General features: G+C 49.1%; 1 protein-coding gene across 1 annotated transcript in view; it reads right to left on the minus strand.

Moving 5' to 3' along the window:
- NKAIN1 (Na+/K+ transporting ATPase interacting 1) overlaps positions 1 to 10765 on the minus strand; it is a 68138-nt gene extending 57373 nt beyond the window's left edge. The window contains exon 1 of the mRNA XM_006894990.1: positions 10706 to 10765. Within this exon, the coding sequence (XP_006895052.1) occupies positions 10706 to 10759 (54 nt within the window). The 5' untranslated portion in view covers positions 10760 to 10765. The remainder of the gene's footprint in view (positions 1 to 10705) is intronic.
- Positions 10766 to 15270: the final 4505 nt, after the last annotated feature.

The raw sequence follows: 15270 nt of genomic DNA on the forward strand, positions 1-15270 counted from the left end.
ATTTCCTGGCTGCTGTTACCAAGAGTGTTGACTGTGGAGTCAAGTAAACTAAAACTGTTAACTATCTCAATCTTTTCACCACCCATACTGATGCTGCTAATTGGCCCAGTGGTGAGAATCTCTGTTTTCTTGATGTTGAGCTTCAATCCATATTGAAGACTGCAGTCCTTTACCTTCTGCAGCAAGCGTTTCAGGTCCTCCTCAGTTTCAGCAAGCAGGGTTGTGTCATCTGCATAACACAGGTTGTTGATGCTTCTTCCATCAATCCTGATGCCATATTCCTCCTTGTACAGCCCAGCGTCTCAGATGATCTGTTCTGCATACAGGTTGAAAAGGTATGGAGACAAAATACATCCCTGATGGACCGACCCCCTTCTTGATTTTGAACCATCCAGTGACTCCTTGCTCTGTTCTGACGACTGCCTCTTGGTCCAAGTATAGGTTTCACATTAGCACAATCAAAAGAGAAAAAAGAAAAAAGACCCCATTGTGGCAGTCACTGCATCAATGCACCTGGTCGAGGGGTTGTTTTTCCTCTTTCCAACTGGGCTTTACCATTACACTACTAAAACTATGCTCATTCCTCTAGTTTTCATAGGATTTTCAAAGGCCTATTATTTAATAAGTGGATGTCAACCTTGCTTCCTAGTCTATCTTAATCTGGGAGCTCAACTATCTACAATGGGTAACCCTAATGGCATGGGTAACCCTTGTGGCATTTTTCCACTTTGTTGTTGTTGTTATGTGCCGTCGATTCACCTGAGACTCACAGCGACCCTATGAACAATAGCCCTAAACCCTGCTCTGTCCTATGCCAATCTCACTGTCTCCGACACACCTACCCACATTACCCCAGTCACTGAATCAATCCACCTCATAGAGGGTCTTTCCCTCCTGCGCACCCTACACCCTCCCAAGCATGACGTCCTTTTCCAAGGACTGGTCCCTTCTTGCAACATGTCCAAAGTATGTCAGACAAAGCGTCAGAATCCTTGCCTCCAAGGAGCAGGCTGGTTTAACCCTCTCAAGGATGAATCTGTTTGTTTTCTTAGCAGTCCATGTTATAGTCAATACTCTTCTCCAGCACCACAGCTCAAAGGCATCAATTCTACTTCTATCCTCTCTAGTCATTGTCCAGCTCTCTGATGCACAACAAGTGACTGCAAAGACCATGGTCTGTATCAGGTGCACCTTAGTCTCCAGAGTGACACCAATGCTCTTCAGTACTTTGGAGAGTTCCCTAACAACAGACTTTCCCATTGCAATACATCTTTTAATGCTGGTGCCAAGAGTGTTGACTGTGGAGCTAAGCAAACTAAAGCTGTTAACAATCTCAATCTCTTCACCATCTATCCTAATACTGCCTATTGGCCCAGTGGTGAGAATCTTTGTTTTCTTGATAATGAGTCTCAATCCATATTGAAGGCTGCAGTCCTTGACCCTCTGCAGCAAGTGCTTCCATTTTGTGCTATTGGTACTTTCCTGTCAGGACACAGAGCCAGCATCACGTGCCTCCCAGAATTCACATCACTATTAAACCCATTACATAGTCAACTGATCATGCAACCTACACATACACAGTTTCCTAATCATTCCAGGGGCAGGGGTCTCACCATCTGCTTATCTGCCCCACATCTGCAGAGCCTCTGTACAAGAGGTATGAAAACCACTGGTAAGGAGAGCTTTAGTGGCCTAGTGGCAAGAAGCTGCACTGCAATCCCAGAGGTGCACGGTTCAAATCCACCAGATGCTCTGCCGGGAAAGGAGGGTCAAATCTCCTCCTGTACCAGTCAGATCCAATTTGACGGTACACGCGCACACACACACAAAATAAAAAAAAAAAGAAATAAAAAAGAAAACCACTGGTGGAGTTCAACAGCCTCCTTAACCCCTGATTTCAGACTAAATGAAACCCAGAGAGGAATGGGTCAGTCGGTGCGTAAGCACCATCACCTCAGCAGCTGCAGTCATATCTCGTACCTCGAGATTCAGTGCCTAGAACAATATATATGCACCAACAGCTAAAGCTTTATGGGTGCATCACAACTCTGACTTAAGGCTTATTATTGTTGCTATTGTTTTTTGAGTGCAGCTGAATACTTTCCAGCTCAAAATGATTGTAAAGGAGAGAGTAGAACAGTCTTGTGAAATTGTCTAAGCTGCAGTCTTCACAGAAAGAACTTGAGTAGCACAGAGACTAACTCAGTTGCTAGCTGCAAGGCTGGCAGTTCAAACTCACCAGCAGGGGAAAGATTTAGCAGTCTGATTCCACAGAGATTATGACCTTGGGAACCCTATGGGGTGGTTCTTTCTGTTCTAGACGATGACCATGAGTCTGAATTGACTTGATGACACTCTTGACAGGGAGAGATCACCAGGCTTTTTCTTCAAACTGCTGACATTTTGGTTAGCAGCCAAGCACTTACTCATTGGGCCACCAAGACTCTTCTTGACTTATGAGTTAAATGAAGACAATCCTTCCCAAGATGAAGTCATCGAACACAAGAATATGTAGTCTCTCTGGGGTGCAAGAAGCTCACCTGTGGTGGGCTTGGGGTTAATAACTGCGGAGAACCTCTTGACAGAACTGTGGTCTTCACCGAGACTCTCTCACCAGATACGCCATCTCTCCTAAGCCTGAGAGATGAAGACAGTGCAGACGCTTAGAGGAAAGAAGTCACCAGAGTCTTCTGATAATCCGCCACCCAGGTGTAAAGCCTTGGGCAGGCCATCAGAAGGAGGGGTGTCCTTCCTTCCTCACACCCCAATACCCGTCAATCACTGCTGCCCACAGCAAGGTGGGCCAGTGGGGCAGCAACTGTGCAGTCTATCTCGAAAAAAGAGAGGGCTTTGCTGACTCAGAGCTGGAGGAGTCCTTTGGGACAGTGAGTCTGACTTTTGCTGTGTCCCAGAGAAGGTCAAGCCTTCTTGTATCCACTTAGTACTAGACCCTGTGCCCAGCACGCCTCCTATAACATTTCATGTCACACTTGCCATAGTTCCATGTGGTGTTATTATCCCCATTTTACAGATGGCAAGACTGAGGCACCACAAGGCTAAAGCCACAAATAAGCACAATCATTGTCCTAATTTGGGCCCTCCCTTGACTCCAAAGCCCAAACTCTTTCTATTCTCCCTCCCTGCTTCCTGACTTGCTAGCTGCTTACAGAGGTGGGGGTCCGGGAGACAAAGCCAAATCAAACCAAATTTCTAGTCAGCAAGTCGACTCCGAACACTAGTGACCCTGGAGGATAGAGGAGAACTACCCATAAGGTTCTTAAGATTGTAAATCTTTAAGGAAACAGACTTCTCCTCTTTGTCCCATGCAGTGATTGGTGAATTTGAACCAGTGACTTTTTTAGTTAGCAAGTGAATGTTTTCACCCACACTGCCACCAGGGCTCCATCCAGGGAGCCAAGATGACCCATTAAAGCTCTGACCACAGTTAACCAGCTTTCTCAAAGCTCAGTGCTCCTTCTCCTGCACCACCGGATGGGCCAGTGTCTTGAGGGGCTTGCTCTGCTGCCCAGTGCTATCTCTGTCTCCAAATCACCAGCCCTCTCCACATCAGAGCAGTCAAGAGCCCCAGCATTGGAACTGGGCTCCATGACCTAGAACTAGCTTTTAAAAACACATCTCTGGACTTAGACTGTCCTCCTGTGACCCACCTCTCCTTGCAACTAGAGAACAGATTCTAATCATCAAAACAGCCCATCTCCGATTGGGCCAGATTATAAAAGTCATTCTTAAATCTATTTTCCTTGACCACACTTTTTCTCCCTTCTTGTTGTATGCTGTCAAACAGGACCCTACTGGCATAGGAGGAAGTTGTCCCCCTTCTCCAGCGGAGCATCTGGCGGACTTGAACCCAGAACCTTTAGTATTGCAGTACCTCTTCTTGCCACTAGGCCACCAGAGCTCCCTTTGACCACACTTTTGAAGCCCAGACTGCATCTCTTGTTTCCTTAGTTAAAAGTCCCTTCACTCCCCTAAGCCTCAGTCTGTCCATCAACAAATGGGTTATACATGCCACATCACCTCACAGGGTTGTTAGGAAGATTGATACAGCCTCCTGACAGGTTTGTTCCCTTCCTGAATAATTTTCTCCTCAGCCTAAATCATGCCCCCCTTAACTGGATTTAGGATAGGAGGAGATAGTTGGAGAGAGGGTGAGGTGGGGCTGCATCTGGTGTGTAGTAACAAGCCCTCATACCTGGAAAGGACTAGATTTCTCCATCCGCTTCCACGGATTCAGCACTTCTACAACCCTCTGAGGGGAACAAAGCAGCAGGCAGGGTAGAAGAGGCCCACATCAGGGTTTGCATGCTCCTCCTGCATCATCTACTAAGTGTGGGGACGTGTGTAAGTGAGATAGTGAGGAGAGGCAAAGTATATGAAGTGCCTAGTTCAATGCCTGGTTCATTGTTGTTCTGAGGTACCACTGAGTACGACTCATAGCGACCGTATGAACAAAAGATCTGAACCTGTCCTATCCTGCGCCATCCTCACACTTACTGACACACAAGAGCCCATTACAGCAATAACCACGTCAATCCACCTGGTCAAGGGTCTTCTCCTTCACCGACCCTCCACTCTATGTAACATCAACTGACTTCCAATCTCGTTCTACCACTACAGTACTATAACTATCCTCATTCCTCTGTTCATGGAGTTTTTAAAAGCCTGTTTTTTAAGAAGTGGATGCCAATCCTGCTTCCTAGTCTTAATCTGGGAGCTTTACCAAACCCTGTCCACCTTGGGGAACCTTTATGACATTTGACACACCAGGGCACGGCTTTCAGAATCACAGCAACCCCAAGTTATCTCATAGTAGACACCAAACAAAGGAAGTCATCATTTTCATACTCCCCACCAAACTCCACGCTTTTCTGGATAAAGAACTCAGATAAAGGTTCAGAGAGTTTATGGGAACAACCTCGATCACTAGAATCTTTAAGCCAGGCAGAGATGTGGGCTCCAGTGACTTGCACAAGTCTCAAAGCAAATAACGACATCTAGCCATCTCACTGCGGGAGAGGGACATCATGTTTGGTGAGTCAGAAAGTCAGTAAGGACGTGACAAACCCCTAAATGAGACTGAGCAACACAAGAGCTTCGACAAAGGACTCAAACCTACCAGTGACCAGGCAGACAACGGAGAACCATATACTGCTTCATCCTGTTAGACATAAGGCTACAAGTTACAGCTGACTTGGGGCCCCCCAACAACAGCCACAGGGAGCCTACCCCTGGGGCAGGGCTGGGCAGCCACCATCTCACTAAACCCCACCCCACCCCCGGGTGCTGTGGAGTAGGAGCTGTTGTTTTGGTCTTTTTAAGAGAGGACCTGGTGGCCCAGAGAAGCTAAAAGACCTTTTGGAAATCATAATACAAGGCAAGCAACCTCTGCCTGATCCAAGCCAGTGCCCCTAACCCTGGAGCCAAACCACAGAGCAGCTGCCATGTCTGATTCATTCAAAAAACAAAATCCCACCCTTGTAAAGATCAGAACAAGAGTCATCCCTCAGCCCCTGCCCTAGACCCTCTTCTCCACCCCACCTGGCTCTGTTGATTCTTAAGGTCCCAGGTTGTGCTTGGCTGAGGCATTTGTCCAGCGGCCCACCCCAACCGCATGCTGTCCAAAGGGCTATGAGGATGAACGTGTCACTGCTCTGGCTACTGTCACACTCCTGACTCTGAAGGGCATGAGATGGACAATTTATAACCAGCCCAGTCCAAGGACCTCAACCACCCGGAGCAGAGCTAGACCCTCCCAAGGAAGCTGAGAGCTGGCAGACACAGCTGCCTGGGAGCGCAGGCCCCCGCTGGAGCTGTCTTCCTCCAGTCTTCACCATCACTACTGTTAATAACGACATCAATCAGGTTGACCACGTTTCACACCATTACTCGCAGCTCAGCAGGAAGCGACATATTCCCTCCCCCCACCCCTACCTTCCAGAAAGCTAAGAGCTTTCCAGAAGGGAGGAGAATGAGACCACTGTTTTCTGAGTGACTAATATGTGCTGGGCACCTGGCTACAGACAACAAGGCACTCTGGCATGCGGGGATGATGCGCCCTCTCTTACAGAACACTATGCATGTACCCAAGGTCACACAGAGCTGGGACAACAACAATCATGGTGACAGCATGGCAGTGCGGTGCCCACGAATGCTCAACTGGCATCCAGGCCAAGTGCTGTGTGCGGGCCTACTGACATAACACTCTCATTTCAGATGAGAAAACTGAGATTTAGCGTGGGGAACAGACCTGTCCCAGGTCACACGCAGGTTTGTGACAAGCGGCAGAGATGTAAGGGCAGGTTTCTGGGCTGACAGAAATACACTCACACACTGGTTCTGTCACTGACTGGCTTAGTGACCTCAGGGAGACCTTGCTACGTCAATGGAGCCTCAGTTTCCTCATCTGAGAAAAGGGGTGATTAAAGCATCTCTTCTGTTGTGGAGAATAAGACGGATGAAAAGAGTAAAAATGGCTAAGGTTTATTGATTGTTTAACATGCACCAGGCAGTTTGCCAACCACTCTACATATGTAAGCTCATTTGGTTAAATGAGGAGATGCATATAAAGTGCTTAGCACAGGACTCCAGAAATGGGAGTGATAATGATGATGATGAAGAAATTGATGATGACTCCCTCAGGCATACCTCTGTTCCTCATCTTACAGCAAGAACAGAGTGGCAGGCGAGGAGTCAGGAAGGAAGTGGACCGGGAAGCAAAGCAGCATTTGGGCAGAGGACGGAAAGGGGAAGCACAAAATCAGGGAGTGAGGTGAGTGATGTTGCCACGGTGACATAACCAAATAGAACCCAGAGAAGCAAGGGACCCAAGAGGTTCTACAGAATGAAACCGGACCAAGATGCACCAACGTGCCATGACTGCCCAGACACCACCCAAGAGCTACAGGGCAGAGCTGGCAGGGCCTCAAAGAGCCACAAAAATGGTTCTTCCCAACTTACAGACAGATAAAATGAGGTCTGCACTAGGGGAATGCCTCTGCGTGGCACTGATGGCTGGCTCTTGATTAGTAACTGTAAGGCCTTTACAAAAGGCCTAGTGATCTGCTCTGTAAGAGTACAGACAAGAAAACCGTATGCAGTTCTCCTCTGTAACAAGCGGGGTCACCCTGAGTCAGAATCAATTTGACAGCTACATGGGTTTTTGTTTACACGGGGAGAGACTCGCCCGCGTTCCAGGAGTCAGTGGCAGAGCTAGCCTTAAACCCAGGCCTCCTGTTTCACTTCCAGTTCAGAGTCTACTTACCTACTGCTTTTCACAAAGAAGTTTGCAAGGGGGAAACCTGGTATGTCTGAACCTCAAATCTCAACAGCGTTCTATGGTATAGAATCAATAAGATGACAGTCAAAGACTGTCGTTTACTGAGCACTTAATCTATGCCTGGCACAATGCTGAATTCAGTATCTGAATTTAACCCTCACAACAACCCTAAGAATTGAAACTATTCTGCTAAATTGGCCATTAATCATTCCATGACAAAAGTGTGGCTCACACAGCTAGGAAGTAACAGAACTGGGACTCAAACCTATTGCTGCCAGAATCCACAGTCCAACCCAGGACCCCAGTATGGCTGAACAGCAAAACCGGAATAGCCCTCTACACCACAGAAAGCAAGTCTATCCCAACTACAAGAGATTGCTTCAAATTTGGCCTGTTTTATTATCATGACTAAACCCTACTTGATAAAGCAAAATGATACAGTTCCTCACGTTTTCATCTGGAAAATATTTAACAGTCTCTGCCTTCCCTTGTCTCTTTATCTTGGATGAGAAAACAGAGGCTCCCTCTTGCCTCAGGCTGATGAATTCCAGCATCCTGGTTGCACTTCACAGGGAGAGAAGCTGCCAGGAGACAGGGGCTCCTGGGAGAGTTAGTGACAACTTGAGGGACCCACTCCACAATCAGCTCTAGCTGTAGATCCCTGGGCAAGTTATTTAATCTAGTCTACAGAATGCCAATAATAATAATAATTTTATAGGCTTATTAAAAGGTCCATTGGAAATAACGCCAGAAAACTCCTTAAAGCGAGGATGGCAATTTTGTCTAAATTTAGAAGTTTATTAGGAGGGACAAATCTCTGGAGAAGGACATCATGCTTGGTACAGTGGAGGGTCAGCGAAAAGAAAGATGACACTCAATGAGATGGACTGACATGACACGGTGGCTGTTGTTAACCAGCAATTGTTACGATGGCACAGAACCAAGCAGCATCTTGTTAGGTTGTCTACAGGGTCACTGTGAGAGGGAATCAACCCAAAGGCACCTACCAACAGCAACTGGTGATGCAAACAGCTTGCTCTAAGTTGCTGCTAATGGAAGGGGTGATGGTTTGAACAGTGCAATGGAACAGGGGCCTGTCAATATGCTTTGTTTAAGACTCTCACTCTGCGTGTGAGTGGACTCCAACTCACAGCAACCTCCCATGTGTTTCTGAGGCTGTAAATCTTAACACTTAACAGGAAGAGACAGTCCACCTTTCCCCTGGGAAGTGGCTGGTGTATACGAACTGCTGGAGAGGAAGAGCCTTCCCGTTAGCAGCGCAGCTGCTACAGACTATGCCACCGGCCGAGAAATCCCAATGGAATAGTGCTAAGCTCTTTCTCACTGTGGAACACAGGAGGTGTCCGCGAGTCAGAACCACTCGGTGACAATGAATGTGGTTTTTTTGTTCTTATGAGGATAATGAGTTAATACACACAGAGGCACTTATGGGGAATGCCTGGTACCTGGCATATGCTCTCCAGAGCCAACCATGCTACCATCATCAACAGAAAGTGAGCACAGGGGCAAACAGCTAACTGCTTTAGGGAGTAGGGCAGAGCACCAAAGGGTGATATGCTATTTTATCTTCTGTTGTCTGATGATTTACTGATTTCTTCCCTCCCCTCCATACATGCATTTATGGGGGGACTCTTAAAATTTAAAAATAAACAGGAAAATAAAAACACCCAACATTAAGATGTTCTCCAAAAAAGTTTCAACATTCTTGGGCCTTTTACATTATCAAGGTTGATAAAGAAGAGTAAGAAGTTGCCAAATAACGGATTCATTCATTCATTCATTTATACTACAAATACTAATGGACTGGCAGTCACTGTCCTAGCTGTTGAGGATTTACAACACAGGTAATCTCTTTCCTCTGGAACTTCTATTCTAGCTGGTCCTAATTAGTCCCCTCTGCCTTGGAAACGTGCAGTGGGTTTGGTCATCTGGGTTTGCAAACCACAGAGATGAGCATTTTACAGCCAATCACAGGGGAAGTCACTTGCCCAGCACCTCAGAAGTGAGGCAGGCTGCAAGCCTCACAGATCAGGCTGTTTGAACCCAGGACAGCAGATCTGTGGATGGCAAGTTTGGGAATTGGGTCCTGAAGGGAGATAAGGAAGAAGAATGAGGCAGTCTGCATGTGTGTGGCTGAAAGCTTCACCTTCTCTCACAGGGGCCTCGAGGCAGAGGGTGAGAGTGGAAGGTCAGGGGAGCCCTCAGAGGGAGACTTAGATCATGGAGTCAGGCACCAAACTCAGCTCCTGCAACTCATACTTAGACCTAAATTCTTCCCAAGAAGGCTCCCAGGGACCTTTGCCTAAAAAAGCGTCAAAGCCCTCCCTTGTTGGGTCTCAGCTACAGGGGAGGCAGGAGATACTGGTTTCTCCTTAATTGCCCTCCCAAATTCAACTACCAAGGCTTGACACGAGGGCAGAATGGGTCTCTCTCAGCACTTCTTCCCTCGTCCACGCCTCTGAGACAAGGTTCTGAGTTCTTCAGCTGGGGGTGGGTATGGTATCACCAGCTGCTTCGGTTGTCCCAGGGCACTCAAGCGTCCCTCCCCACCCCCACCAGTGCCAGACGCCGCAGCTAAGCCTGTCTACCTGCCTCCACCCCTGCCGCTCTGGGGGAATACCTGATGGCATGCCCACGGCTACAATGGCCAGAGCCAAAGGTAGGAGAAGAGCTCTGTTGGCCGAAAGGGTCACCACCTGGCGGCTCTTATGCCCCTGTCTGGAGAGATGGCGCCCCACTCCCAGACCTGCCCAGTGAGGAGGGTGAAGAGGAACAGAGACGGCACAAAGGAGGCTCCCTGAAGTCTAAGATCCCAATACACACAGATGAAGAGGGATCTAAAAGGGTTAGAGAGCTGGAGACACACGCACCGAGGAGAAACCCAGCGAGGGCACAGAAGCAACGACTTTATGAGAAACATTCACATAGGGGCGGGGTCCAGAAACAGGGATCCGGAGGAAGATCCACGCAAGGAGTGATCTAGAGGGAAAACACCCGGTAGGGACCTCAACAGATTCGCTGACCAGCTTCGGACACACCCCCAGCCCCAGAGAGCCACAGCCCCAAGGCGCATCCCCGGCGAGGGACCACTCATCCAACACCGGACAGACGCGCAGAGCCACAGGAGCGGGACGGGCCGGGGACCCGCGCACAGGACGCGCTCAGGGGCCGGCGGAGCAGCCGGCACCGCGGCGAGAAGCGCACACAAAGAGACAGCCGGGCCAGCGGGAGCAGGCTCCGCCCGTCCGCTCTGTGACTCCAGATCACCCCCTACCCGGGCACTCGCCCCCAACAGACACACAGAGCCACCCAACCCCATCCGCAAGCCCCGGGACCCCGCCCCGCCGCGCCCCACCCGGCCCCGGCCGCCCTGCGACCGGCGCTCACCAGCTGCAGGCAGCAGAAGGCGACAAGCGTGCAGCGCCCGCTGCACTTGCCCATGGCTCCGGGGCCGCACGGGCCGCCCGCCGCGTCCGCCCCCTTTTGCTCAGCGGCCGCCGCCTCGTCCGCGCCGCGCGGGTTTCGCGTCTCCCCGCTGGGCGCCCCGGGCGGCGGGGCCAGGCGCCTAGGGCCTGGGCCGGGAGCGCCGGGTCCTCAGGGCTGGGGGCAGCCGGCCGCGCTCCGAATCCATGGTCCGTCGGCCCGTGCTCTCGCTCCCCCGCGCCGCGCCTCCTTTGTTTGGCCGGCCGGCCGCCGGGCGCGCCTCCTGCCCCGGGGCGGCTCGTGGGGAGCGCGGAGCGTAGGCGCCGAGCGTAGCGCAGTACTGCCCAGCTGGGGCGGCCGCCCGGGCGCACCGCGGCCACGGATTGCTGGCCCCACCACGTGGCTCCTCCGCCGCTGCCACCTAAAGGGAGGGAGGGGCGTGGAGGGGAAGGAGGGGCGGGGCGGGGCAGCCGGGCGAGCCGAGGGGAGGAGGGCTGGGGAGGAGCGGAGGCTCCAGCCTAGGCCCGGAGCCAAGGGGTAAGAGTGCAGCCTGAGGAGCTGACAGTTCTGGGTCCCATCTAGACTTCTCTGCTCACTCGCTGTCTGACCTTGGGCACATCACGTCACCTTTCTTAACCTCAGTTTTCCCGTAAACAGAGTAGGTATATGAATGTTTCCTTGAGAGTATGCGTCGGTAAACATTTACAGCCTCTAAGATGCTAAAGCAGCTGTTTAACTCTGTCCTATAGGATCACTGAGTGAGAACTGACTAGAGAGCAGTGTCTTTGGGTTTTCCGTTTCAGTGTAGATGCGAGGATGAAGTGTGGCCACGTGAGTAAAGCCCTTGGCCCCTGTTCTTGGCATCCTGAGGCCTCTGTCCACCTGTCTCTAGGGCTCCAGGGTTCCAACCTTGGCTTCCACTCCCACCCCTAGATCTGCTTCTCATTTCAGCTTCTCTCTTTTGCCTGGCCATATTTCCTCTTGTTCATCTTTCCTTCTGCTGACATTTATTGACCCCTGACTGCGTACACACTCCTGGAGGATCCTGGGATCTGGAGATGAACCCCCACAGAGCTTCTCAGACTAGGAGACAGTCACGCTTCCACTGCCCGGCATGGTCTGCCCAGATGGCTGGGGTCTGCCCCAAGCCCAGGCTGCAGTAGAGAAGGGATTTCCAAAGCCTTGATGGCAGAAGGCTGGCTTCTCCAATCTGACCCTAAAAGCACTAACATGCAACATATCCTAAGTCTGTTTAACCATACCCACCCCAGTTTCCTGTATGCCTCTTGGAACTTAACATCACCCAAGAGGGTTCCCTCTGAGTGACCCTTAAGACTTTCCTATTTCATTTGATTCATCGTCACATTCTGTGCACTTTCCAAATGAAATATCTCTTCTTGCTGGTGCTGATCTTGGACTGCCAAGAAAACAAACAGATCTGTCCTAGAGAGTGTGAATGAAACCAGGTTGCTCTTTGGAGGCAAGGATTTTAAAAGTCTGCCTTACATACTTTGGATGTGTTTTCAGAAGGAGCTAGTCCCTAAAGAAGGACATCATGTCTGGAAAGGTAGAAGGTCAGCACAAGAAAGGAAGACCCCAGCTGAGATGGATTGGCACAGTGGCTGTGGCAATGGGGTCAGGCGTACAGGATATGGTGAAGTTGGCTCAGGAAAGGGAAAAGTTCAGAGCCATTGTTCATAGGGTTGCTGTGAGTACAGTAAACTTGATGGCATATCACAACAACAACTAACCTAAAAGGGCAATCTAAGGGTAAGGAATTTCGCTGCCAACCCAAAGACAGGTAGTTCGAATCCCCAAGCCACTCCAAGGGAAAAAGATGGGCAGTCTCCTCCCTTGTGATTTATAGACCCTGAAAACCCACTGGAGTTGGATCTGAATGCATGGCACACACCAATACTAATACTAATTTAAACGATTAATGGTTTAAATGTACCCAGCAACTACCATGCTGGAAAGACCAGGAGGTCTCCTTCCTTAAACAGTATAGCCAAGAAACTCCACAGAGCAGGCTTCCTCTGTGACACGTTGCACCCTGAGTTGGAAAGGACTCAACAGGTTTGAGGGTTTTGTTTGTTTTATTTACTATGTGCCAGAATCTCAGTAAGAGATAAGGAGATGAACCAAGCAGACATTATCTCTGCTCTCTATGTGTGAACAGTCTGGTGGAGGTCTATTAACACAAGCAAACATATAACAAAGAATGTAGTTAGACATTCTGATGAATGCCTTGAAGCAAAAGAAAAAGTATAAGAGAGAACAAGGGAGAGGCCATCATTTGTATTTGGAAGCCTGGGAAACATCTCTTTGAGAAAGTGACATTGATGCCGAGAGGACAAGAGGAGGCAAGGAGGAAGACTCAGGGGAGGGCAGGAGAGTGATCTGGCAGAAGCATCAAGACAGCGCTCATTGCTCATTTCTCTCTCCTCTCTGCTCTCACTGGCCACCTTGACTCAGGAGGCGCTGTGCTGTAATGGCAAAGACCCAAGATTCTGAAACCAAGTAGCCCAGGTTCTAGACTCTGCCATGCCCCTTGTTTGTTGCTTATGGAGTAAGTCTCTATAAGCTAGTTAAAATAATTTTCTTCTACTTAGACACTGGTTACATAATCTGTAGAGCTCAATACAAAAGTGGGAGTCTTTCTTTGTTAATTAAGAATTTCAAGATGGTGGCAGAGCATTAAAACAGCTGGAGTTCTATGTGAACTCCACAGAGCAGAGATTGCCTATCCATGAAAACTTTTCACTGATTTCCTTCCTTCATTCATTCCAGGGAGCTCTGGTAGTCTAGTGGCCTAGTCAAGCTATTGAGGAGTAATGATGTCAGTCTGAGGACTAAGGTCAGGCCATGGTCTTTTTAGTCACTTGCTATGCATCTGAGAGCTGGACAATGAATAAGGATGACAGAATAATTGATGTCTTTGAGCTGTAGTATTGAAGAAGAGTGCTGAATATCCCGTGGACTGCCAAAAGAACAAACAGATATGTCTTGGAGAAAGTGCAGTCAGAGTGCTCCTTCCTTGGAGGCAAAGATGATAAAGCTTCATCTCACATACTTTGGGCATGTTGCTAGGAGAGGTTATTCCTTGGAGAGGGACATCACATTTGAGAAACTGGGGGGACGACAAAAGAGAGGAAGACCTTCAACTAGGTGGGTTGATATAGGGACTGCAGCAATGGGCTTGAGTGTGTCACAGATTGTGAGGATGGCACAGAATAATAGGAGAGGGTTCATATTGGAAGCACCTAATAACAATAACAACAAGTGGTAAGAAGTTGTGGTGCCAACCCTAAGGATAAGGCTCAAATCCACTAGCCGCTTTGCACAAGAAAGACAGACAGTCTCTTCCCATGTGATTTTAAAAGCCTCTGAAAACCGGCTGGAAGCTATGAATGAATTCTGACCAGGGGCAGCAAACAACAGCTCATTCCCAAGTATATCCTTTTATATCTTAAAACACACAGGACGTTCCCAGGACTGAAACTATATTGCTGAGGTTTTCACTTGGAGGGACAAACTGAGAGAGCAGTGGGAACTTTCCTGAGCCATGCTTGACAAGGAACAGCTGTGTCCAACCAGGTTCTAGATGAGCTTGGCTTCTAGGAGCCTGTGAAGTCCCTGGAATAATAGGCGAAGCTTCATGTGAGCAGATGTGCCTTTTACTGGAGAGAGGACTCCCAGCTTTTGTCAGAGTCTCCAAAGAGTCCATTTTCCACAAAAGAGTCAGAACCACCTCCCACAGAGGCTCAGCCCAGATGTAACAGTTCTAACAGATTTTCTGCTGGGCGACTTCCAGATTTAGCCTCTGCCAGTTCTTTCAATGACGCCAACAATGTGATTCAGTGATGATAATAATAATAATAGGTACCATTTTATTAAGTGTTTACTGTGATCCAGGCACTGCCCTGAGCATTTGACATACATCATCTCATGTAATCGTTCTAAAACAATGGATTCAGCTGAGATCCATGCCAAGTTCTTGACTGTGTCATGTCCTGTCATGCCTGAGACACCTCCTGGACTGGCTGAGTCACTCCTGTCTGTCTTGTGGGATCCAGGATGGCCTGTCTCACCAGCAGAACTAGCCACTGCTTAGGATATTTCTACTTAGTCCAAACTCAGGCATACATCTTGAGTCTCATACTCCTGCTTTGCCCACTAGTTCTTTCTCCCTGGAATGCATCTGCAGTCCAAATTCTTAGCCCAGGAAACCCCTGGTTACCTTTCAAAACCCAGTTCAGGTGTCCCTTCCCCCAGGAACACTTTCTTGCCATTCTGCAACCTGGCTAAGGTGTCCTTAACCTGTGCTCACACTCTATCATAGTACATCGTAGCACCCCCAGGTTATCTAAAGGGTATCTAGTAGTGCAGTGGATAGAGCTATTTGAACCCACTAGCTCCAAGAGAGAGGTGAGGCATTTTGCTGCTATAATGATTCAAAGCCTTCGGAACCCTGTCGAGCAACTCTACTCTGTTTTATTGGGTTGCTCTTAAGTTCTTGTTGCCTGTTG

This window comes from Elephantulus edwardii, unplaced genomic scaffold (assembly GCF_000299155.1).
Source record: "Elephantulus edwardii isolate Elephantulus edwardi_28Jun2011 unplaced genomic scaffold, EleEdw1.0 scaffold00152, whole genome shotgun sequence".
Lineage (NCBI taxonomy): Eukaryota > Metazoa > Chordata > Mammalia > Macroscelidea > Macroscelididae > Elephantulus > Elephantulus edwardii.